This window comes from Saccostrea echinata, unplaced genomic scaffold (assembly GCF_033153115.1).
Source record: "Saccostrea echinata isolate AGI-Se365-2 ecotype Australia unplaced genomic scaffold, CSIRO_AGI_Sech_v1 ptg000002l, whole genome shotgun sequence".
Taxonomy (NCBI): domain Eukaryota; kingdom Metazoa; phylum Mollusca; class Bivalvia; order Ostreida; family Ostreidae; genus Saccostrea; species Saccostrea echinata.
The window spans coordinates 10988286-11015851 of NW_026889751.1; the positions used below are offsets into that span (position 1 = coordinate 10988286).

The 27566-nt window shown below is 30.0% G+C and overlaps 1 protein-coding gene across 1 annotated transcript; it reads right to left on the reverse strand.

Moving 5' to 3' along the window:
• Positions 1-5587: 5587 nt before the first annotated feature.
• On the reverse strand, positions 5588-21099 carry LOC133202998 (homeobox protein MSH-C-like). The gene is made up of 3 exons (XM_061338853.1): positions 20784-21099; positions 15434-15603; positions 5588-5894 (listed from the first exon to the last, which is right to left on the reverse strand). The coding sequence occupies exons 1-3, from the start codon at positions 21097-21099 to the stop codon at positions 5688-5690; spliced, it is 693 nt and encodes a 230-aa protein (XP_061194837.1). The 3' UTR covers positions 5588-5687.
• Between the last annotated feature and the right edge of the window lie 6467 nt (positions 21100-27566).

Below are 27566 nucleotides of genomic sequence, written 5' to 3' on the forward strand. Positions count from 1 at the left end.
TTCGTTATAACAATTTCTTTGAATTCGTTATAACAAATTCAATCTGTTGTAACAAATTTGTTGAATTCGTTATAACGAATAAAAAAATTTGTTGTAACGAATTCTGCTTCATATGAATACAAAAATAGGTCTGCTAATAAGGGGGCGCAATTGGTACCCATCGAAATTCCAACAGATTGTTGGAAGACCTGATCTCCAAAAACTACATAGATATTGTCAATCAGAAACTGAAGCATCATTTTAATATCAACTCAGAGTACTTGTGTGTACAATCAGAGTGCTTTTTAACAAAATAATTTTGTAAATGACCAATGACATGGTAAGTATATTTACGAATTCCATTTTTTTGAAAAAACAGCTGTCTATGATGTCAAAAAGCCTGGACTTCAATTTATCGTGGGGTATGGTTATATCTAAGGAATAGCTGTCTAATTTTTTGGTTTCATGATGTGATCAAGCGATTGGCTTGCGTGATAATTTGCATTTGCGAAGGCGTTTATGCATAAAATTATCACGCAGGCCAATCGCTTGATCATAGTCATGAAACCAAAAAATCTGACAGTTATTCCTTATATTTACATGCTATTGATTCTGTAAATTCAAGTGCTACAAGCCCCGCTTACTTTTGTCTCTCTGTCCCGCCCCGCACGTGATTTTTTTTAACCACGCCTATCGATGAACCAGTAGCTTTATGTAGAAATGAATGATTTTTATTATTGGTAGTTTTATCTCGGACAAAGAATTTTAAACTGTAAAAATAAAGTGTTGACAAATCGTACTTTTTGATGCTATTGATTTTAGTAAAATTTTGTGTTTTCAAATTTTCCAAAAGTTTTTTTTTTTTTTTAATAGAATTTTTAAGTATCCACATTTGATTAACACCACTTCTCGAATATACTGTTGAATAGTACTCCTGAAATTTCTCTTTCATTACAGTAAATATTTTAGTGAGGAGTAAAGAAAGAGGCTTGGAAGAACATTTACTGGAACCCTCTATGTATCTTTGTTTGTAAGAATTTTTATGAAGTTTTGGAATCCAGTAAAGGTATGGTAATTCAAATTCATTTTGATTGTTGGGAATATTAAAATTATCCAAAACGGACATATGATTTTGAAGAATTTCCCCCTTAGAAAGGGAGAATTCAATAAATTTGTTATATCAGTTTAAATTCGTTATAACAAATTCAAAGCAGTTGTTATAACGAATTAAATTCATTATAACAAATTCGGCAATTCGTTATATCGAATTCAAAAATATTTTTGATAGGTCATAAATGGGCTTCCGTAGTGATGAAAGGTTGCATAGATTTATAAGAGTTATGGCTAAAAAGGTAGAATTTGGAACGAAATCTACAATTTCTTGATACGTGTATTTTTAGAGATTTGATATATGCATTATTAACAACCAAAATAGGCCCAAAATTATATGCATATTTTAGTTTGTAACATTTGTCCTTAAACATAACAAAAAATTCAATGAATGTTTTGATGATATTATTAATAAATTCAACTGATTCAAATACCCGTAACTTATTGTATTTTATCTCTCTTCAATTCAATTCAATTATTGCGCGCATCAATTCAAATGTTTATAACATTAATTAAATTGAAGAGAGCAACAATTCAAATATTGCGTACATCAATCAGCAAATAAATTTATGCTGTCAACAACAAATTAATAATTTTCAGAGATGAAGTTATCTTAAGTTATTTTATGAGATCTTCATCAACTGAATTGTTTTGCGCATCAAACGAATTGATGATATCATCTTCTATTCCTCAAATTTATCTTCAATTAGTCAATTACTAATATATGAGACAGAGTTTAGAATGCTAAATTTATGCGCTCCATAACCTACTGGAAATAGGAAAAGTATGGCATTCAAACGTTGCAATATTCGTTCCTGTCCATTTGTATTCAATATTTTTTCATTTGTTTTGAACATATATCACAATTCATATGTATTATTTTTTTTATCTGTATTGTAAAATTCTTCATTTGTTTTCTTTATTATTTTCTTTTAATTTGTATTGTGTGTTTTCCATTTGCATTGTATATTTTTCTATTTGTATTCTATAATTCCTATCTGTATTCTACAATTCGTTATCTATATTGTATAACTTCCATTTGTATTGTAATATACATCATTTGTATTGTAGAATGTTCCAATTTTTATTGTATGTGCAATCCATTTGAGTTTGTTAATGAATTTTACATGTATTTATAAATTTTGTTATCGAATACAAAATGGAATTCACATACAATACAAATCGAAACATTGTAAGATCAAATGATGTATCATACAATACAAATAGAAAATATACAATACAAATGAAAAAAAGAATAAGAATACAAATAGAAAATTATAAAAAAAAAAAAAAATACAATAGAAAAGTAAAGAATACTAATGTAAAATAAAAGAATACAAATTTTAGAAAATGTACAATTCAAATGAAAACATTCATTACAATTAAAAAACATAGAATACAAATAAGAAATTATACGATATAAATTAAAAATACAGACTACAAATGAAAAAAGAATACAATAAAAATGGAAAATTATTCAATATAAAAGAAAAATACTAGTAATAGAATACAAATGATAAATTAAAGGATATAAATGGAAATTATAGAAGACAAATGGAAAATTCTACAATACAAATAAAAAAAATTACCTAATACAAAAGGAAAAGCTCGAATATAACGACGTTTGACATGCCATACAAAGTAAACACATTTTATTATACCCACACTTTCTAAAGAAAGAATCGTGACATTATCCCGATCCGTCCGTTACACTTTCTTCTCTTTTAAACTCTATTACATTTTACGCAGTTGCCAATTCATCTTTTAGAATATGATTCGTGGTGCTTAGGTACATTGTATACAAAGTTTTCTGAATTTCCTTTTTCATCCGGGGGATAATAAGGGATCGTTTTTCTTAAAAAAAAAAAAAAAAACTCTTACATTTTACGCAGAAGCCGTATCATCTTTGGAATGTGATTGGTGGTGTCCTGTCAATGTGCAGTCAATAAGGATTCAGAATTTTCATTCTGGGGACCAACTGGAGGCCGAAAAAACATTTATTTGCAAATACAATGTTTGCAGCTCTAAATTTTTTTTATACAGTAGCCATATCATGTTTTGGAATATTCTTGGGTGTGACCTTGTAAATGTTCAATAAGGTTTTGGAATTTTCATTATCACCCTGGGTATTAAGTAGAAAAACTACCCAGGTTAGATGGAACTTGTACTTTTAAATTAAATTTTTTTTAATTATTATTAATATTACATGTATTATTTAATTTTTTCAAATGGATACATGGGTGCTTTAAGGGGTCAGTGATTATGAAAGTCACTTCAAATGTTTATCTCCCAGAGATTTTTTGTTTTAAAAACCCTATTTTCTTGTGCATAACAAACTTCCAAAGGATTCCAAGAAACATATAACCATTAATTTCTATATGAAAGTTATTCCAACAAAAAATGACTGGTATCAGAAAAATCCCGTCTACTTTATTTCATGGAAGGTTGGTACTTTTTTTTCTGAAACTGGCGAAGTCTCTGTTTTCTTACATAGCATTGCCAATTTCAGTGGGAACTAAAAGTGGAAACACAGTAGCTTAATTGAACAAACCTGAATTCTGTCTAATTTTAAACTGTACAAGGTTTAAGCATCAAGATTATTCGTCTTATTCGTCACTGGGCCCTGATGACCGAAGAGTGTTCACTTTTTTGATTTGTTCACATATCAGGTAATTTATGGTATTTTGATAATAGTCAAGTATTTTAATTTTCATCAATATCTGGTATGTTTCACTGTATCGTTATAAACTGTAGGTACGGCTGAATCCCAAATAATGCTGTAATGGTACTAGTATTTAGAATTTGACGGCTGAAAGATATTGCATTACAAGTATTAGCTTTCCTAAAAAGCTTGTCTGACTTGAGCAAATTTATTTTTACGTGAAGAATCAAGAAATGTTAAATACAGTATAATCAACATGAGTCTTAGTCATGAAATGAATTCTTTTGCTAAGAAACAAGAAAATTTCAATTCAGTGGCATCAACATAAAATAAAACTTGACATGAATTTATTCGGTGTACATTATATTACTTGTAATTTCTTTTTTCTTAGATGTAGGAACCGGGGGGGGGGGTCCCCCAATAATTTTGTCGATTTATATACATAGCTATTTTATGATTGTGTCACCTAAATCATATAATATTAACTTCTGATAACTTTTGTATGCTCTATAAGGAATTTTTCCTTGATAGTGTCCACCCTAAACTGCAAATATCTGAAATTTTCTTTTTGAAAGAAAAAGTTGCAACATATAAAAATCTAAACATCAATTGGTGAACAATTTTGATAGTTAAGAAATGTCTTGTTTAAAAAAATGAACGTAGCTAACATCTTTGCATTTAAGGACAAATGATACAAACAAAAAATGGATGTCTGGATGTCTGGATAGGTGTATATTTTTGGACTTATTTTGATTGCAAATGATGCAAATAATAAATTTCTAAATTATTAAGAAATTGTAAACTTTCTATGGTGTTCAAAATTCTACCTGTCTTCAACCATCCTTATTAATCCTTATTAATCTATACAATTTTTGTCACTTTAAATCTTATTAATGTGAAATTTCGAATGAAAAATTAAAAACTATGCGGTTAAATTTATTCATTTTACTTATATAAACATGGCTTTAGTTGTTATTTTCAAGATATTCAATAAAAGTTTGTATCATCTATCCTTAAGCAAAAGAATATTCAACATCCATCCTTCACTTTGATAATTTTTGAACTATGTTATAGTTACATTATAGATATTAACTGGTTATTGGTAAATACACTCACAATTTTTAATTCACGAGGGGCTTTAATTCACGAGGGGCTGAAATCAAACATCTGCAAGTTATGAATACGTGTAGATTTATAAAAATTCTAAAGGTAGAGAGTCTTAGTATGTATTGAAAATAAACATCCATTGGTTAATCTGATAAAGATAATCGACAAGTGTTGACCTGATCAGCTTCATTCCTGCTGTTTTGCTGGACAAAAATGATATGCATTCGAGAATGGCCAAATGTTATGTAACCTGTAATGTATAATGTGATAATAAATAGGTCCAGTACTCTGGCTTGTTTGGGTGTTTAGCATGATTGTTTTCTGTACTCCCCATGCTCTCCAACTGATTATGAAGTTTCCAAGATCAAGTTATCACAAGAATTCTATTGAACGACTTGACCAACAAGCCTTGGCTAAATCTAATACTGTCTGACGCCATGACGTCAGACAATAAGGGTTAGGATATGGAACAGAACAATCTTCTTCATTGGGGTACCAGAGAGAGAGAGAGAGAGAGAGAGCATCTTGCATTTTTCCTTTTTGTACAAAATGCCATTTGTAACCAGACTACTAGTATGTACAAATGGACTTAAACAATATAACTCGCCCCCAAAATCTGATTCTTTTTATTGATTTCATAAGCATAAGTCATCAAATAAGAGGAAAAAAAAAACAAACAAACAAATAAATTGTAAAAATACATAAATAAAAAATAAAGAAGACTGAAAATTGTAGGGTAAAAACATCAACACGAACAAAACATTTAGCACTTCCGTTTGTGGCATAAAACAGCTGTAAATATGCAAATGAATGACGAGAGAAATCACTGCTAATTTGAGGTTGGGACCGGAGAAAATGCGGAGAAGTTGTTGGCTAGAGACTCCCCACACTGTAACATATTTGAGTGTGACACAGGATAGGGCCATTCTGAAGCAGCCATTGTCTCAGAGGAGGGCGACTGTATGATTTGGTTTCTTTGAGATGCTTCGCGGTCCCGCCTTTCTCTCGCTCTTCTGTTCTGGAACCATATTTTAACCTTAAAAAGAAGGCTAAATTTCAAAGAGTAACCAATAATATGCATAATTTAAAACAAGCATGAAAGTTGTTGGTATCAAGTAAGTCGTCTAGATTTACCTCTTCTGTATAGAACAATTTAGTCTCTATTTTATAAGGATACAGTGTTTTTGTTAGAGTAATTTTCTAATTATAGTGGAAAAGTGTCAACAATGTGTTAGATAAATAAATTGCAAAATTAAAGCCAAATCAGGTGTTGAAATGCTATCCGGGCTTCTCTTCCAGTGTGCTAATTCAATAGACAGATATCCGTAAATGAGGCTTTATTGAACACCTTCTGCAGCAGCCCCTATTATTACTTTCCACCTTCTTTACCACCTCGGAGGTTGAAATAGGAAAAGGGTGAGACAACAAGCCTATGTGACGTTTTTCTGACAGTTTACATATTAACTTGTTAAATGCTAATCATACATAACTTGTGTAGTGTAGGAGATTAGTTGTATAATTTATTATTATTATTATTATTATTATTTTTTTTTTTTTTTTTTTTTTTTTTTTGCATTACCAAACTATATACTGAGTAGTGGTATATATTTCTGACCCCTACGTGCAAGATAAATTATGTCGAAATACGAAAAAGACGTATCAACATGCGGGGAAATTATGTATACATGCATGATCATAAGTTGCCAAGCAAGTAACCGATCTTTTTTAGAGAATCTGATTTTGAAATGGTTTAATTTACTTACTAATGCCAGAATCTGACTTAAAAACATGTAAAATGCAAGATATTTATGTGAAATGCGAATTATTTGTGGCAACTTTCGAGATAATTATGTCGACATGCAATATAGTTATATCGACTTGACATTTATCTCGACATACGAGCTTATTATGTTGATAGGCAACCAACATAATTATTTCAATTATGCAAAATAATTATGTTGTCAATATAATCATTTCGCATGCCGGCAAAAATAAATCACATGATGACATAATTATGTTGCATGGCGACATAAATAAGTGGCATGTAATAAATTTAATATATACATATAATTTAAATTCCATGTAGGGGGTAGTAATATGTCACCATACCAAACAATTCTACCTAGGGTATCATGCAAAGTTTCGAAATTTTACTCTCATCTTCCCTCAACTAAAACTCACCCAACACCTTATAATATATAGAAATATCATGTTGCAAATTTTGAATTTATTTCGTGAAGGTAAATAAATAATTTACAATTTCTTGTTTCTAATATACAATATTTATCTAACAGCCTTGTTTTTAAAACTTAAAATGGTCTGGTCCTGTACAAAGGATAAGGATAGGATAGGAAAGGATAGTGCTCTTGAAATTGCATATCATTCATTAATTTTGGGCTTATTCATAAATTCAAAATGTTTTAAATACTCAGTCTGACAATATATTTTAAGAATAAATTTTAGAATTTTTATGTTGATATTGAGTTTGCATATGGTATATTTGTTCTACAATACAGCATGTATGCTATATTGACATTGATTTTGTTTAACATTTTTGGTTTATCATTTAATGGTTAAAAGAACTTTGTCTGCACCTTGTTTAGATAAAGATGGCTCAATTATATAGTGGATATTTAAGAAAAAGACCACCTATGGTGTTGATCATGACCCAAACTACCGCCATTCACTTCGACATTTGTGGGAGAATGCTTGTTGAAGACGGAACCATTATATTACAGGAATAACAGGGTTTGGACTTATCATTAAAAGTATTTACTGACATTTAAATCGTTTAATATTCTGGTTTAGTAACATTAATGAATAAGCGGGACTCGCGCTGCAATAAAATTTAAAGGAGGAAATGTCTTACAGAAGGTGAAATTTTTTTAACAAAAGTCACAGAATTAAAGATTAGTAGACAGTAATGATTGTCTTTTGGAGAGATTCCAGACTGGATGTACGTTTGCATTTTTATTGATAAAGCTGACATTTTTAGTATAAACAAATATGTTTCTCTTTCCGAGACACTGACTAACGTAGATACGTTCCCCTGTACCCATGCAGTTATTATATTTGGGGAGAGGACTATCAACGTTTTTGGAACTTATGTCCAATCCCTTTAACATATTGTCCATAAAATAAACAATTCCTATAATACAGATGGAAGTGTTCACAGAGGACAGGATTATGACATATATGTAGACAGCCTGACTTTATAGAAGTTGAATTCGATCCAGTCAACGGTGACTATAACCTGATCATGAATAGAAGACTATTTGTAAGATAAATGTAATAACATTTCATTGCCCTTTCAAATAGGATGCATAACATCTGAGATGCACTTGATAAACATCAGTGCTCCTTTAAATGTCATTTATGGAACGCCAAATTAACATTTAATAGTATATTCATATAATTGTACCTATCCTCAAATATGTGTACTTATCTTCAAATCAATTTTACAGTTGATTTGAAGAGAGGTATAAAGGACTGAAGATAGGTACAAATACCAAGAATTAAAGAAAGATATAATTGATTTAAAGATGAGTGCAACTGAATCGAACCTAGGGAAAATTGATTTGTACCTTTTTTCAAATCTTCTGTGGAAATGCTGCCTATCTTTAAATATAACGGTACCTATTTTCAAATGATTCAAAGATAGATTTTGAACTTATCCATAGGGCCTAACTGAATAGAAGCTATCTCTGTAATGGAATTAAAGATAGGTGTAAATCATTTGAACATGGGTTCAAATATTTAAGGATAGTTGTATTTATTTAGACCTATCTTTAATTCATTTAGACCTATCTTTAATTCATTTAGACCTATCTTCAATTCATTTGAAGATGGTTACAAATATTTAAATATAGATGCAAATATTCGAATAAAACTTAATTTGGCGTTCCATAAGTTTAAGTGAAATTCGAATTTATTTTGTTTTCGAGATTTATAAAAATGCATGATTTTAGAAAGACGAACAGACATCTTTGGAACAATGTATATTGAGAAAGAGTTCAAGTAGAATTAGCTTGCTGCCCAACATCTTGCATGCATTGTTCTATCTATATATGGAACATAATATGGTTTAAATTTAAAAATTGCTTCCTATTCGTGATAAAGCTTTCTCGTGATTCTGTGATGTACCATTTTTATATATGTGGTACAATTAATTTCGTTATAGTATTGCCTCTGAAATACTGATAGTAAAGCGTATCACTATTATGACTAAAACAACAAGGCAATATATAATAGGGTTTGATATCCTTGCATTTCTGACAAAATACGATACACAGCAATTAAAGACAGAATCAAGGCGTTATATGATTTTTTTTTTCCGACACGTTCACCAAACAGTAACCTTATCATATTTGCAATTTAACGAAGAAATAGTAAACCTGATGAACGATGTTTATATCCTTTTTATGACATATCGTAAATGAGATTCAATGAAAGATTTTCAATTTTCTTTTGAATATCAGACATATCTTTCAAAGTGAGCTTTCGTTGCTCTATCGGTTTATGTCTAGTCTGTTCCAAACAAGGAGTCTTTCCCGCGATTTTTCTTGTATATTTTCTATTAAATTTCACAATTTTTCATTGGGATGGGGGAGAGATAAAAAAATTTAAAGAACTCCTCAAAGTATGAATGAATTTTAAAAAGTGTGATACTACTACTCTCTGTGTCTGTAAAGTCTGTTTAAAGATTAAAGTCGCCCGCGTGACGCAGTGGTTAGAGCGTCTGCTCTAGAGTCGCGAAGTAAGGAGTTGATCCTTACGTCGCGGGTTCGAATCCCACTGTGGGACGTGGAGACCGGTCCTTCGGATGAGACCGTATAAAGCGAGGTCCCGTGTCGCACTAGGTGCTGGCATGATAAAGATCCCTCACTGCTCAATGGCCGTAAGTGCCGAGCATAGGACAAAACTTGCAGCTCTCCACTGGCAAATGGTGGCGTCTCCATATGAGTGAAAAATTCTCGAGAGGGACGTTAAACAACATACAAACAAACAAACAATAAAAATTAAAAAATACAATAAGCCCAGTCTTGCTTTTTATATGTTAAATCATAGAATTCAATGTAGTAAGCATTAATAGAAGGCTGTTCATGCCATTTAAACAACCATTTTGTCGAGCAAATAGCAAGGCTAGAAGTTTATATAGAGAAAGGTTGCTTCAAAAGCAACGAAAATTTTTGTCAAATTGAGAGAGAGAGAGAAAGCATCAATAATGGTTGCTCCACTGATTAAATTGCTAATTAACGATCAATTTAGAAAGCTTTTTCTTGAAAAAGGAATCTTAATAAGAAACATAATATGAGATTTTGCTTGTTTAACGTTGCCATAAATATTAAAATTTATAATAAAACTGTCTGTGTTTTTGTTTCAAGAGTTAGTAACGCATAGCCGAGTTGTCGTCAACTTACCAATTTTCTACCATGCTGATATAAATATGAAGCTATTAGTTTACTTGTAAGACATATAGATTAACGGACAAAGCTTTCGTTCTAATTTATTTCTCTAATAATGCAAGAAGCTTTCAACAAACGTGCTTTCGCTACTGTATTACCAATAATCATGTTGTTTGATGCCAACATCAGAATGAATAGAGCCAAACAAGTGGGGTTTTTTTTTTAAAAAGAAAAGGTGTAACATTCGGTAAAACTGAGTTGTATGTTTACTGGATCCTTCCCAATCTCTTTAAAGTCAATAGAGAAACGAACGGAAATGTTTAAAATAGTCAAAACCCTCATCAGCAAATAAACGAATTATTTTATGTTATAACACAAGTGAACAATTAACTTTTCTCCAAATTGTTGTCTCAGAAGTGAATCAAATTATAACACTCCCCAGTATTTCGCAGGGGTCTACATACTTAAGTTAGGATGAGGGTCCCTGATTGCGCACTATAAGAAAAAGTATTTTTTATACACCATTTTACAACATTTATGTTTGTATCTTAGAGTACCTGAGATAAAAGAAATATTTTTGATGATTCGTTACAAAATACAAAAACCTTGCAGGAAGCAAAGTAGTCTGTGGCGTAATGTGCGCGCAGATGGTTATATTAGCCGGGTGACCGGGATTAAATCAACTTTGCAGCCGATCAGAAAAAATTTAATTGTTCATTGGCAGCTAAACTAGATATACGACCTATTCAACGCCTCTTCTCCTTCAGTAGCACCTTGTATTTTTTAAATAACACAATTTTTAATATTCATTACATGTATTCAGTTAATCTCGAGTTGGCAACAACTATAACGAATTTCGTTTCGTTGCTTGAAAGTCAAGATAACTGAATACCTATATTGACAACAAATCTTGTCTAGAAGCAATTCTCATTTTAAAAATGAAATATTTATTTTGAAACCAAGTAAATACAGTATTCATTACCTAAGTGTGCTTAAAGTGTAATCACACCGAATATAATAATCATTTTCCACTTCTACTTTTATTAGTTATTGGAAATTAAAGATGGTCACCATACTTAAGATGGTCACATGACAAAATGAAGGAGCATTTTGTAGAATTACACGAGGTCTTCTGTTTATTATAAACAGGTTTTATATTTTTTTTATTTTTCCATCAGAAAAATTGAAAATTAAAATTACTAGTACCTAAATCTAAGATAATAGTAATTAAAAACAAATTCCATAATCCATCAATATAACCATTTTTTAAGTACATGTATTCAGATGTTCAGTTTTGTTAATTTTACATCATTTAAAGTCAAACAATTATGTTATTCAAAGGAATCGAGAATCTGGCAACCCTAAAATTCTATAATTTGAAATATAAGCATCTTATATCAAAATCATTGTACTCTAATTGTAAAAAAATATTTATATACGTGAATTTCCATTTAATGAAGTTCAACTGAATGAATGAATGTAATTAAAAAATGTTTGTTAAAAAATAAAATTTTAACCTTTTTCATTTCAAAGAAATATTTGAGGTTGTCTAAGAAAACTTCTTTTTTACTTAAAGGCAACAGCCTCTTTCTAATTACATTATAAATAACATGACGACGAGTCGAAGAATATTTGTACAACAAAACAAAAAAAACTGTATTTGGTTCAGTTTTTTAAAACTTACTTTCCACATTAATATCATAATAATGAATAATACACATCTGTATTTTAGGAAACACGTCTTTTTGTTATGGCAGAAATAAATACTAGAACTTCAGGATTGAGTGAATTATATACCCTCTCTCAATATTTTGTTGAAAAATGAAATCCTTGCCCTTTGCTCGTTTTTATTTTCCATCATTTATTGACATTCAAAAATTAAAACTAACCCTCAAAACAAAATCTAAGGTATAAATGATGAATTAATAATAGATTTTTATTATAGGCGTAAAAACATATACAAACTTTTGATTTCTTTTTTTCGTTTAGATATATATACATACATACACGGAACTTTTGTTAATAAATGGACAATCATTCTTATTGACAATGATGAATGAAATATTTAATAGACAAAATGATACTGCTGCCTGCATCAATATTTTTTAATAAAAAAATGAAAATAAAAAATATTCACTTATCCCCTGAAAAAGTTAACCTTCATCTCTCTGAGAGGTTTTATTCTGACGCTCTCTTGATACACTAGTAAAAGAACTCTATTGTGTCAAAACACAGTATAATGCATTTTGTTTCACAATTAGATTTTTAAAAATCCAATTCACGCATTTTCTTAGACACATAAAAGAAATATAGTCATATAAATACTAGTATATTAACAGGAAAGGATCAGGCTACCGTATGAATTACATAAAATATTCACATTTGAGTGATGTAAAGGCTTATGAGAATATATTTAATAGGATAATAAATTTTGTTTGTACTCTCGACAGCAGAACAAATTTATATACAAAAGCTTATATCAATAATGCCTTTTAAAACGTAAAATGTAACGGGCGTTTCATAAAAAACATTGAAATGCGTTTCAAAGAAATCTTATACTCCTTGAGACACATTTATACCTATTTTATGTTTGTAAGTACCAATTTCTACCTAAAATAAAATATAACATTGTTGACAAAATGAATTAGTTTTTTTCTTTTTTGTTTTTTTAAATAATTTAGGTATATCTTTTCTTTTAACAAACTTGTCTCAAACATTGAAGAATAATTTATATTGCAATAAACTTTTTATGACATACTTTGCTCAAACCACTGTTAATTAGATCAAGGAAAAAAAACCATCTAAAACACTAGTGTACTATAATATCTTCCTGCTTCAAAATATATCTTAACATTGTATTTGCTTCATCGCACTTTTCTATAATATGTAATAAATCAATATTACTTAAAAGTAAGTACAATCATAACCATATAAAATTCAATGATCTTGCTGAATATCAGATTCAACAGCAATAAAGTAAAATCATTTATTTACTGCATTTTTACCAAAAAACAAACAAACACGAGTGTTCTGCAATAAAATTTACCTTAACAAATGTTAAGAGACTTACCTTACTGGAAATAGGCAGACAGTGTGTTAACGCACTTTGAATAAAATCACGCACTTTGAAAAAAAATTTCAAAGTGCGTTAAAATTGGGACAAAATCAACGCACTCTGAAAAAAATTTTTAAAGTGCGTTAAAATTGGGACAAAATAAACTCTTTTTTTTTTTACCATGGAGACACTTAACGCACTTTGAAAAATATGCTTAAAACAAAAATATTGGACTTACATTTTTAGCAAAAGACAGCATTATTTTGTCATATTTCTTTCGAAAAGATGGATAAATTGATCTTCCCTCATCAAGAACTAGGAGAAAACAGGTAGAACTTCCCTCAGCCCAACTCATGGTAAGACATGCTATTTGACATGTCTGTCCTTTTTATGATATCAAATTAACGATTTAGAAGTAATCTTACTGCATAACTTTTGTTTCTAAGATTTTTTTTTTGAGAATAAGTTATCAGTGAACGAGGTAAAAATATTTCAGTCGAGTGAGTAATGTGGCTGACGTTGATTTTTTTTTATCAAATAAATGAGTCAACCATTGGTTCATATTTGTTCATATTTTATTGGTATTGAAAAATCGTTTTAAAAAACGTAAAATTTATTTTCAAAATTAAAAAAAAGAAAAAAAGAAACGAAATTGTACTATTAAACAACCATTCCTCCATTATTTCTGAAAGACCCATTTCCCTTTTATAACATTTATGGAAACCTTTTGGAAGAAGACAACCCCTAAAAATCTTTCAAAAAGTCTATTATTTCAGATCCTGAAGTGACATCATCACCGAATTAAAACTTATCCAACAAGGTTCAAACAATTATTTATTAACCCTAAATTTGCAAGAATATTGACCAAGCCGTGAACATTTTTGTTTCAAGTGCGTTAGTATGGTGGAAGTTTAACGCACTTTGAAATTTTTTTTAAAGTGCGTAATTTTTTCAAAGTTTGTTGTAACAAGGCAGGTTTCCACTTAAAAAAAAGAAAGAAACCCGCCCAACTTTTAAAATATTTATCTGTGCTTGTATTTTATCTTTAAAAAAAAAAAAAAAAAGACATGTATCCGAGTCACAGTGATTATGCTTCCAGTTGTATTTTCCTTCGATAAAATCCTTTCGATTTTTTTTTCTTATTATGCTTTCTTTAAATCATATCCTCCTCCCAAGAAATAGGATTGAAAGGTTTTGATCATGCTCCTTGATAAATTATAACTTAGCCATTATTTAGTATCTAAATTTTCAAATACAGGATCAATACGTTTTCGAATAAGATTTTTTTTTTTTGGATATGCTTTTTAACATCTTTTACATGCTATCTAATTATATTTTGAGAGTCGTAAAAACTGGGAAGCCCCTTAAGATCAAGGCAGCATGATACTAGAATTATTTTGAGAAGCTGAAAAAGTGTCATGATGCCTGTTGTGATATAATTTTGGGCCTATCTCCATTTTTTTAAGGAATGGTTTTTGTACATTTGACTGTTACTGTTCTCAAGTAAATATGGGAAGTTTAAAATTGACATGTGAAAAAAATACACGGTTCGTTCCGCCATGTGTGCGCATAAATGGTTACAATTGCCAGATGGTCGAATGGAGTAAACTGTGATCGAGCGCAGCCAATCACAAGAGGTTTGACGGTATATAATATTATTACAAATTATTTAAAGCAAATAAAAATTTATATATATATATATATATATATATATATATATATATATATATATATATATATATATATATATATATATATATATATATATATATATATATATATATTATTCTTTACTGTGTAGGACTTTTTGAATAAAGTGACTTCTTTCTATGCAGGATTCATTACAAATTACCTCTCTATGAATTATTTCATGTTTTAAATGTGTTCAGCTTTGCAATGCAATTGCAACAAGTCTTGTTTAGAGGTATAAAGTAAACTTAACATAACTAAAATGAGATGATGACTTTCAACTTAGATCTATTTTGGATACCATATAATTAATAACCAAGTGGATTCAACTTGTACAATACACTTGTGTATATTAAATTTATTTAGCGTAAAATGAGTATTTTATGTTGAAAGTGGTTATTTTGTCGTGTGGAATGGTTAACTTACTCTGTTTTCTGTGAGACTAAGTACAGATGATAGCTCGGCCACATCCATACTACTTAGATAGTGGGTCCTCCGGAATTTATGCTCCAAAACTGCCACTTGGTGTTGGGTAAATGGCACACGAGGATTTCTTCCTAATTTTCTCTTTTTTACGCCATCTTTCTTTTTCAGACCTACGTACGTATTAAATCTTTTTACATTAGCTAAACAATATGTAAGAACTTAATTTAGACAACAAAAGCAATATGTAAGAGCTAAATTTGGACAACAAAAATAAGAATGAACATCTAAATAAAATTGCTTTTCTTTCAATGAATAATGTAACAAACATATTGCATTGATGTGTAATGTGAAGAAAGAAAACTGAACTCCTCTAATAAAGAGGTCTTGTTGCTGTTTTTATATTGATTCATCCGGTTTTCCTCATCAGTTTGCAACTCCGCGTTTACTGTGACATGATTAGGTATTTGGCATCAACCGAAGCAAAAGCACTTTTTCACACCCTCCCATCTGTCATATTTAAGTTAATTTTCAGGTATGGCAAAGATTTGTACAGACTCATCTGATATACCTCCTTAAGATATTTCTGGTGTAATTTGTTGCTGATAAAGGACACAATAGATTCACGGGAAGTTTAATGGCTATGATGATACGGTGGGATACGAGATCTCTTTATCTAATTAGTTAGTGATTTGCCTCGGGAAATTAATATTCCAGGTAGATCCCTCAAGGAACATCATTTACCGGAGACAGAAAAATTAAAACATAAAAGAAGGAGAAATAATATTGTATTAACTGCGCGTAAAGACACAAATTAAAACATAACAGTTATTCATTAAATGTTTCATATAAAACAATTTATGACTTAATTTCCTCTGAAGGTAATACGAATTGAGCACAAAACGGAAGTCTGAGAGATATTAAAAGTCTTCAGCATTTTTTACTTGCCTATGATCAGCTCACACATGTTTATATACTACGTTTTACCGTACATATCCTAATTGTGGACAGGATTTGTTGGGGGAGGAGGAGGTTTGACCATCAGAATTGATAACTGTGATACCAAAACTTGATTGTCGAGATATAATAAATCAAGCAAAAAAAAAAAAAATATAATAATAATAATAATAATAACAAAAAATCGTATTAAGCTTACATATCTACATGACATCAGACACTAATCATGATTCTAAGTAAATGTTGTCCTTTTGTTCCTAAGGAACTTTGCCTTAATTAAAAAAAACTCTATCTTGCACGCCTTCCTATAGCACAGGGGTATTGTATGAATCGATTAAACAAAATTGGAATGTTCGACAAATTTGTTTATGAATAGAAATTCTCAGTCCTGTCGTGAAATTTAACCATTCAATGATTTTATGGCATCTTTGCTTTTTTCGCAGATTATTCACACTAAATAAACTTATATGTAATGTTTGAGTCTCATATGTTCTGTTTTCATCTGTGTAAATTATATATATCAAAACTGTTTTTAATTATCTTGTTACACAAGAAATATATTGCTACTAAATAAAGACGCAGACAAAAAGATATGTTAAAACTTGTGGTAACGATTGATAGTTTTCTTTCTGATATTTAAAGTTGCTCCCCTTTTTCACAAATAACAGTCTTAACCTTCCAAATATCTTTTTTAGTGGTTTGAATGTTTGAGCAAAGGTTTTCTTTATTTGACCCCAAAATTTTAGATTCAGTTTTAATTTGGACTGCTTCCTGGACATGAAAGTGTTGAAACTGTATTTTGAAATAACTCTCTTGTGCTCAGAAGGAGATACAATGTACTTTATAACGTTGATACCAGAGGAAATTTTAGTTATTTATATATAGCACCATGCCATAGCTAAAAAAAATAGTTTCTCAAACGCAATGCAGTTTCACACCTCCTTGGATGGGAAGCCGTCTTGATTTAAACACAAATGAAAACATTTGGGGTCGAATTAAGAAGACTGACCAATGCTAAAACACCCAAATATCAAATGAGATACGTGAAAGGCACTCTGACGAGAATGGTTCTTAATCCCATAAAGGTTTTGTAAAAACTTTATTTACAGCATGCTTGGTTGCATGAAGATTGTCCTTCGTACAAAATGGAAAGCGTCCCAGTACATTTACTGAAAAAGTTTAATATCAATCATGAGTCTTAATACTATAATAAAACTGTAAAAATCATCATATCTTTTGTTTTAGAAGTAAAAAATTATTTTCAAATTCTGCATCAAGTTTGTCTATGAAAACATATGAGGTTTAAATGTTTTTGAGTTGTACATATTTCCTGGATTTATAAGAGATAAATTAAAAATTTGAATGTCTGCAAATATTTTGCAATTTTTTTTTTTTTTTTTTTTTTGGTACAAAATAAAAATAAAAAAACAAAACAAAAAAACAAACCCTTCATAGCGGGAAAGAGAGTTTTGCTGGGAATAACATTTTTCCATAGTGAAATAACACACGTGAAATTTCAGTTTTATTCAATTGATGATTAACAGTACTTTACTCTTGAAAATACAATAAACTAGCATATCTGAAAACATTCATTGATTCGGCAGATATAAAAAAACATGGCAATTGTATGACTTGGTACTTTTCCTTGTAAAATATAGCATGTAAAATTTCCATCGTTCTAGAAAGTAATTAAATTATCAAAACAACAGCTGAATATGCAGTAGAAGATAATTTTGAATAGTATTTGAGGCTGCAAATGGTTAAACAAACAAGTATTTTTTCTTGTATCCCCTTAAAGTTTCTAAACATTATATTTAACGAGTTTAACAGGCTTCGCCCTTCGCTCCAACTGAATCATTTTTACTGCGCAATGATCATTTAATTTATTTATTGGGAAACTTTCATTGATGCTACAATTATTTGTCGCTTGACAGGTATAGAGGAAAAAAAAATTTGTTATTGCTTTGAGGCTTTCTAAACTGATTATTGAAATTTTAGTTCATTGGTACCTTTATATAAAATGCATCATGATCTTGACTTAATGTCGTGCCATAACTCAAAGGTCACGTCAATGTACTATAAAATTTTGGAATCTTACTGAATGAACTCCAATTTGAATGTGCTTTGTCTTTGGCCTCGAAATATATCATTGGGCACTTAAATATTAAAATTGTTTCTGAGTGTTAATTTTGGGACTCTTCAACGGATTAATTCAAACTTTTGTGTATTGTTGCATTTCATTTAAAGGTTAAAAATATCTTGACTCAATATCACAAATCAATGTTACTGCGAAATGAATGCAGAAATTGTGATACGGATACTAACAAAATATGTCAAAAAATTTGTAAAAACCATTTGTGCAAGCTTTATTTTTGTTAAAACACATATTTTCACAAAGTTTTCCTTTAACACCACCCTTATTCTATATATACGAATATATAGAAAATACACCTGAAACATCATATGAATTGAGACTTCTTCTTTGAATACACTAGATTTCCAGTTACTGAATATGATCATACAAAAATGTAAATCAATCACACATGAAATACATCATGTATCCAGGAAATCTTTAGGGATATTTTCTAAAAAATTTAATTTATTATTATTATTATTATTTTGCATTCAATTTCAATGTAGAAATCAAAATATAATTTTTGAGGAAAATACAAGCATAAGGAAGTATTCGCGATGAATATGTGTTTTAGCAATCCTTAAACCTGTACAAGCCGTTTCTCAAATTTCTTTAACATATTTTTTAGTATTCTATGTCTTTAGAAAAATGGCTTTGATATTTTTTTTTTATTTTAGCATTGAATCTCAGAATAGAAATGAAAGTACAAATAATGGGGATAATGCAAGAAAATTGATGCTTTAAAGGAAGATTTCATAATGAATATGTGTTTAGCAATCCTAAAACCTGTACAATTTGTTATACAAATTGTAACTTTTTAAAGCATGCGATGTCTGTGAGGAAACCGTTAAAGTACTGCTTTCTAAATAATACAAGGATATCAACAGTTTCGTTTAAAGTCAACATTTCGCAAATTCTATGGTCGATACAATGACCTTGTTAGCAAATTCAGTCTCATCGTTAAGTCGAATGTTGACTGACGTTTTTCATTCAAATTGATAGGAAATTATTTTCACACCAATTTTTCTACCATTTTTCCCGTTTACCCGATCATGACAAGGAGCAAACAGCGGATGTGACCGCGGTCGACAGGAGATGTTTACTCCCCTATAGCACCTGATCCCACCTCTGATATTTTAGAGGTCCGTGTTTTGCTCTGTTCCGATTTTTTTTTATTGTTCCAATAGACTTTAAAGGTTGATTACTGTTCGTTATCTTCATATTTCAAGAATGCTTTGCGCAATATATACGTGTAAACAAAATAAAGAGATAGACATTTTAGGTATCAAATAAAGAAATTTTAGAGATCAAAATAGAGATATATTATAGAAAAGAATTAAGATCAATTATTGAAAAAGTGGGTCATGTTTTAACTGCTAGTACTTTTTATATTGAAATCTGTCTTATGAAAATTAAAGAAAAAAAACAGATTACGATTCGTTTTTCTAAGTGAAGTATTCTCCGATAATTAATAATACACCATTACATTGATAAGTTTTTTTTTTCTTTTCTAATTAAAGCAAAAGACAATTCTTAAAAAATGGAGATTTAGAAATAAATATAACAGTCATTTGTTCATGTTAAAATGAAAGCGCTTATGTTTACACAATACGTTTGTCTTCAATATATTAACTTTATCTATTTTTACCAGACATTGAAAAAAAAAGTATATCATTATATATCATTATATTTTGAATACATGTACTATGTCATCTTTGCAAACAGAAATCTTCTTTTTAAAAACATTTTATGATAATGATTATTTTTAAATGTTTGTTCCGGTTAACTCTCTTCTCATTATGGTATCATAGTAAGATTAAACATCAAGTTAAATCTGACTGAATCCCATTTAATTTTAGATGGGGAAAAAATGAAATTAATTAAATGGAATTCTGTCAAATTATTGAAAAAGTCATGATTATAGGCATAAACTGCGGTTATTAAAGATTCATGACCTTTGTTTTTAAATTATCAATATAAAAATTGAAGGAAGCCATTTTCATATTACTTTCTTTCATATACCGTGCAACTGAAATTTTTGCCAACTAACATATAACACTCATTCAGAATTTTTACAGAATTAATTTTCAGAGCAAATAATTTTTCAAAAAAAAAAAAAAAAAAAGAATCCAATATCAAACAAACAAATAAACAATCTGTTAAATAATTATGAATATTCAACATGTCATGAACATATATGAAAGTTTAAACATCAAAGCGACAAAGAGCCAAGAACAATAATAAATAAATAACCAAACTCACGCGGTAACTTGGGTGGTTTATATCTAGTACACTGCAGCCAGGAAAATTGTCGGCCTGCTACAACCTCCTTTGTACTCTTGTTTTCTGGAGGTATCTCAGATACGTCCGAAATGTCTTCATTGCGACTTGCAGATGACTTGTCCTTTAAGATATTTTCAATAGAAAACTTAACAGTTTCTCTTTTTGTTTGATCCTGTTTACATTCGGTTGGCTTTTCTACTTGTGTCTGGTTCAATTGTCTTTCATTTGTAGAGGAAAATGGATGAAGAAATGCAGCTAACTGGGTGGAATGGTGATGAGTAGCAGGAAACCACATACCAAAATGACGCGGGTTGTTAGCATAAAGTGCATAATTGGATGCAAAAAAGGACGCTAGCATATCCATATAAGCTACTGTATACTTTACAATAGATAACACGACAATATGATTCTCAAGCGACGACAGCTAACTAACATTAACAGGGTACATTTATAGCCAAAGAAGGCGTTCCTTCCACAGCATTGAAAAAGATGATTACCGGCGACTAGGCATGCGCGTCACGCGTGGTATAGTATCACCTCTAATTTAACGAAGATTAATAAACAATGCAATGACATTAAGAACAAACAAGGAACACCTGAGCCAGCGTCATTTTACGATTTTCTCGTACAATATTCAACCATTTAAGAGAAACGGAGCTTTAAAACTACAAAACCATATGCTTTATCTTTCTTGCATTTTTTTTTCTTCTTGTCCAATTTATTTCCTGGTAATGCGCCTAGAAAGGATTCTTTGTCAATATCCAAAGTGGTTAAATAAGTAACTGCTTCTAGTCATTAATTGAATGAAAGCATGAAACGAAAATGATCTTAGATGTTTTCGAAATGCGTTTCAAGATGCACTTTGTCTATGCATGCTTTGAATTTTCACTGCCACATGCATATTTAGAAATGAATCCTTCATGAATATACTTTAAGAAACCCAATAAAATTGTAGATTATTTATTAAATCTATTGGTATATTGACAATAAATGGCGTCGCATTGTGTTATTGAAGGAGACAATGCGATGAGTTTATTATCAACGGGGAAATAAAAAAAATATCTGAAAACTCGATTTATATGATAGTTAACGTTAGAAAAAATTCAAAAATTGATTTTCCCCCCAAATATTTTATTAAGAATGGATTATTGCCATACTCAGGTCAAGAGTCTTGTTTACTAAGATCCTCCAGTTCACACATCAAATATATGGTTTCTGGTGAAACTTGAAAATTAAAAAATACATCTATATATGCTCAGTACATATATCTCATCGGCCTTGACTGTTTCTCAAGGTCACTCCAAAATCACTTTATTTTATGCGATGTTGTGACATGATAGATGCAATTTGCTTTTCTCACACACATACATCCTCACCCACACACTATATAAATTATATACATACCCATTCCTCTTCAATGGAGAGACTCTTCAAAGGCATATTTATTTTATTGTTTATAAAATAAATGATTTCTACAAAGAAAGAAATAAAATTATTTATAGAATTATCTAAATTATCGTAATTAATTTTCTTTCTTTTTTAACGAAATCGGACAAAATTTCCATACTACTTTAACTGTATTACTAAATATGTCATATTTCTAGTTTTTTACTTTACTTTCCTATATTAATATAAGTTATGGAGCATTTTAAGAAACGTACTCAAAAAAATGTATAAAATATAAAAAAAATTTCCACTATGAAAGAATGAATAAAAAGGCCAACAGGAGAAAATTCTATATAATAGGTGATGATATAATTTCATTTGTTAAAAGTCAGTGCCCTATAACGTAATCCTTTTATTTTCATCTTATCACTTAACTGAAGTGATAAAGAACATAAAAATTAAACACGTTACGTTACTATTTACTACTGTGTGAACACTGAAATATGAACAGGCTATTTAACTAAACTAAATACTTAACATCCTTTTCTTTATTTGTTTCGAATCCGAGGTAATATTAAGTTATCTTACTGTATACTAGTGTGTGAACACTGAAATATGAACAGGCTATTTAACTAAACTAAATAATTAACATCCTTTTCTTTATTTGTTTCGAATTCGAGGTAATATTAAGTTATCTTACTGTATACTAGTGTGTGAACACTGAAATATGAACAGGCTATTTAACTAAATAATTAACATCCTTTTCTTTATTTGTTTCGAATTCGAGGTAATATTAAGTTATCTTACTGTATACTAGTGTGTGAACACTGAAATATGAACAGGCTATTTAACTAAACTAAATAATTAACATCCTTTTCTTCATTTGTTTCGAATTCGAGGTAATATTAAGTTATCTTAAACTATAAAAAGAAGTGTTTCAAAACTATCAAAAATACCACCTGTTTTTTTGTTTTTTGTTTTGTTTTGTTTTTTTGTTTGTTTGTTTGTTTGTTTTTGTTTTTGTTTTTTTTTTTGTTGGTTTTTTGGGGTTTTTTTGTTTTGTTTTTTTGGGGGGGTGGGGTGTTTTGGTTTTTTGTTTTGTTTTGTTTGTCAAAACAACCAAGGTTTTAAGCTTTATACAGTACAGCCTAATCCGTCCCGAAGCAAAGTTAATTAAGTTTAATAAAAAAAAAGACGAAGATAACAAGACTTTAACACATCCTCATATCCAATTTCTGTTTTTGGAATATACATTTATTTGCAACAGGTTAATTCTATTAATCGATACAAAGTTGACTGATTAATCGAATAATTGTCGATTAAACCCAACCAACAATTCATGAATTATGCTCGTTTTGACAAATGGTAGACTGTGTATATTTTCAGTGTATTTTGAGCAGTAGCTAATCGATTGGTGCAAAACAAAAACCATATTCCTAGAACTCTTATAACATTTTAAGCATGCAGTAGCCAAATGATATTTTGGAATAGGATTGATGGTGTAATGTAGATGTGCAACAAGATTTTGGACTTTCATCTTCATCCTAAGATTCAATTAGGGGTCAAAAACCGAAGTTTTTTACCACTACATTTTCATGGGCTGGTTCGGTCCCTTGAGTGTAATGCAAGCCTGCTAAAATTGATGCATGTATATTTATATAAATTATAAAGAAAACTATTGTGGCTTCTTTGTTAGGTACCGAAGGCGAGTACATTTAGAGGCAAACACTTCGCGTGTTGATATTTTTGTCTTATTATGACATCTTGTTAGCTTGTTGATAGTGTATATCAGAAGATAAGTATATTTTGCATATTTTTCTGTTTTCTTTTCAAATTAACAAAAATGTGGTCATGGGGCAAACCCCCCATTACTTCAAAATTTTTTAACCAGTTTTTCTCGAGGAATTTCTTGTTTAAAAAAATCTTTTTTTTCTCTAGGGGAATCGGAAAACATTTTTCTACAAAACCAAACTCCTCTTACATATTACGCTGTAGCCAATAAATGTTCAATAAGGTTTCGGAAATTTTATTACATCTTGGAGGCCAACTGTGGGCCGAGAAACAGCTTTTTTCTACAAAAACAGTGTTCCCAGAACTTCCTAAACTTTAAGAAGTATATCATGAAATCATCTTTTGGATATGATTGGTGGTGTCCTATAGATAAACAATTAGGTTTTCGGAATTTTCCACCCTACCAATACTGGATTTCTAAACTTCATAAAAACCCTTACAAAGATACATTGCCATGTCCAGCAAATGCTCTTTCAAGCCCCTATCTTTAACTCTCACAAAATTATTAACTGCTATTAAAATGGAAATCTCAGACGTACTTTGCTACAGCATATTCGAAAAGTGGTGTAAATCAGATGTAGTTTCTCAAAATCCACAAAGAACTTTAAGAAAATTTAAAATCACAATTTTTTTCTCATTTTAGACAATTGTTCCCCACAATAAATTAAAAAAACTAAGCTTTTTGATGTTATAGACAACTTCTTTTTCAATAAAAATCGAACTCAGAAATTTTCATACCTGGTGATTTGTAATCAACAGAATTACTTTTTTAAAAAATCACTCTACACACGAGTACTCTGAAGCTGATATCAAAAGGATGCTGGAGTTCCTCTTTAACAATATCTATAAAGACTTTGTAGATCAGGTCTTCCAACAAACTGTTGGCATTTCGATGGGCAATAATTGTGCTCCTTTATAACCTGACCTAATTTTGTGTTCCTATGAATTCACTCAAAAACTTCTTACATAAGAAGAAGAAAACACTTGCTATGGCCTTCAACTCCACATTATGATATATCGACGACGTTTTATCAATTAACAAATTACTTCAATTTATGATCGACTCGATATATCCCAGTGACCTCGATATTAAAGACAATCGGAGTCTGCCACACTTTTTTCATATTTGAATATTTTTCTGACTATAGACGATAAGGGTCAACTAACAACTAAACTGTATGACAAACGAGATGAATTCAGCTTTAATTTCCATAAGCTTTAATTTCAGCTTTAATTTTCCTTATTTATGTAGTAATATTCCGCTATCACCTGTGTATGGTATTTATGTCTGCTGTGAGTACGATCAATTTTTAAACCGAGACAGGCTACTGACAGATACGTTGATGTTACATGGATTTCAACAACTTCGTTTCATTTTGTAAATTCTATGGTCGTTATAATGATCTTTTAAACAAATACATCCTATCATTGGAACGATTATTGACTGACATACGAGTATTTCATATCATATTTTATATCAATTGCTAGGCCTTTGTTTTTATACTAATTTGACTACGGAATGTTCCATAGCGCTCACAGCGGAGTGACTTGTCGATAGGGGGTTGCTTACTCCTCCTAGGCACCTGATCCCATTCCTTAGATTCCAATGTAAAACTTCTACTCCTTATTGTGTGTCACTCCTAGCAAACAGGGGTGTGTTTAAATAAATTGATTCCACTTCACATAAATGTGTTATTATTATCATATGACCAGTTTTGGTCTTCCGGTCCGTTCTTGATGATAAAGAATTTAAAAGGTCTTCATATATATGATATAACTTTGTCTGGAGTTGTAATTTGAATGAATCTACATAACGTGAAAGTGTTTGCATATCAGTAGAACTTGTCCCTTATTGCAATCTTTTTGGACAAAGGTGATTCTACACAAAGTGGAGATACTTGTATATTAATATAACTTATTAAAAATTGGTGCACTATCGTACCTAGGAAAGTTTATTTAAAAAGTTCTGTCGTCTATATATTAGTAGAAAATGTGGTTCTCGATTGGTCTCACCCAAGGCCGCGCCCAAGGGTCATGATATGAACAGACTTGACTCAAAACCACACAAGGGTGCTTGATCATTCTGACTATGACAACTTGTGGTCTTTTTGTTCTAGAGAAGATATTTTCTATAGATTCCAAGTAAAATCTACAGTATTTCATAAGACGCTTACATTTCAACATACTTATTTTTAGATATGGGTGAATTCAAATAAATTGACCGGAAAATTGATTTTTTTTAAAAAATTCAAATAACCATAGTATATTTTTCAATTATAACATAATATTGTATAAACATTCTAGTTAAAATTTCTGAAGTGACAATAGAACAGATAAATGCTTTAAAAAAATTCCTAACTTCTAATTTATTAGTAGAACTTTATTTTTAAAAGAAAATATTACCAAATCCTAAAAGACTTCCTGAAAATACATAATCTAAAGAAATTAAACAGGTAGTTTTTTTATTCTTTAGAATTGTGTCTGACAGGGATATGACAGGGATATGATCAGATCTAAACCTTGACTGAGTTTCTGCTATTGTATATGTGAAAAAATTACTTTTTGATTGTTATTTTACATAAATTGTCTTAATTCTGGTTTGAAAAGTTTTAATATGAAAGAAATATGATTCCCCAAAAATTACTCTTTTGTCTATTTAGTCAATTTTTCAAATGTTAGCCAAAAGAGAAGGATGATATATAACTTTTCTTACAAAAACACTAGATTTTGAAGTGATCCTCTTTTACCTTATTTTGTTGCACTCCTGACATCCGATATGTTTTTGATTTATTTGATTTGTTTTGAAAATTATAACATGCAATAGTTCAACCAAAGTTTGTAAATCAGTTCGTCGTTTTGATATTTTTTATCATTTATGGCAAGTTTTTCATATTTTCTTGACTTCAAAATATGATTACTGTATATGCTTATGAAATATATATTTTTAAAAATGTGTTCAGTAATGAAAACTCTTCTGTTGTAAAATGTCCGAAAATGTCTGTAACTTGATGATAGACTTTATGATTTCAACTACAAATAGTATCAAACATTTTCTGCAATTTATTTTTCTCAATAAAGATAGATGAAGTTCATTGATAATTACAAAACAGTTTTGTGGCACTCCTGCCAGCAGTAACGTTTTATAAGATTAAAACCAAAGAAGCCCAAAATTCATCAAGTTATGGAAACATCAAGATGTAGCAAATTTGTGCAATATATATAGTCACAATACGTCATGGTTAAGATATATAAAATTGTTTAAACTTGGTTTTATCTTGAATTATTCCTATTAATGTCGCAAAACTAGCTATAAAATATATTTAGGAGATAAATGTATATTTTATGGGAAATTTTATTTCATGTGACAAACACTGTTAGCAATTGGGATGATGGGATCAACCAGATTTTCCAAAATCGAAAGCAAAGAATCATATACTAGTACTGATAAAAGTTTCTTTCCGTGTTGGGAGCAAAACATTAAATATGTTGCACTCCTGACATAAAGGATACTTGACTCTCATTAATGTTTTGAATCCTGTGATTCATACAACATTTCAAACTTTGAAATGGTACGTCACTTTTTGT

Coding starts and splice junctions, on each gene's coding strand:
- LOC133202998 (XM_061338853.1), bottom strand. CDS start 21,099: ATGTGGTTTCCTGCTACTCATCACCATTCCACCCAGTTAGCTGCATTT. Junction 15,604..20,783: donor TAAACCACCCAAGTTACCGC/GTGAGTTTGGTT, acceptor ATACGTACGTAG/GTCTGAAAAAGAAAGATGGC. Junction 5,895..15,433: donor TTAGTCTCACAGAAAACAGA/GTAAGTTAACCA, acceptor CTTCTTTTTAAG/GTTAAAATATGGTTCCAGAA.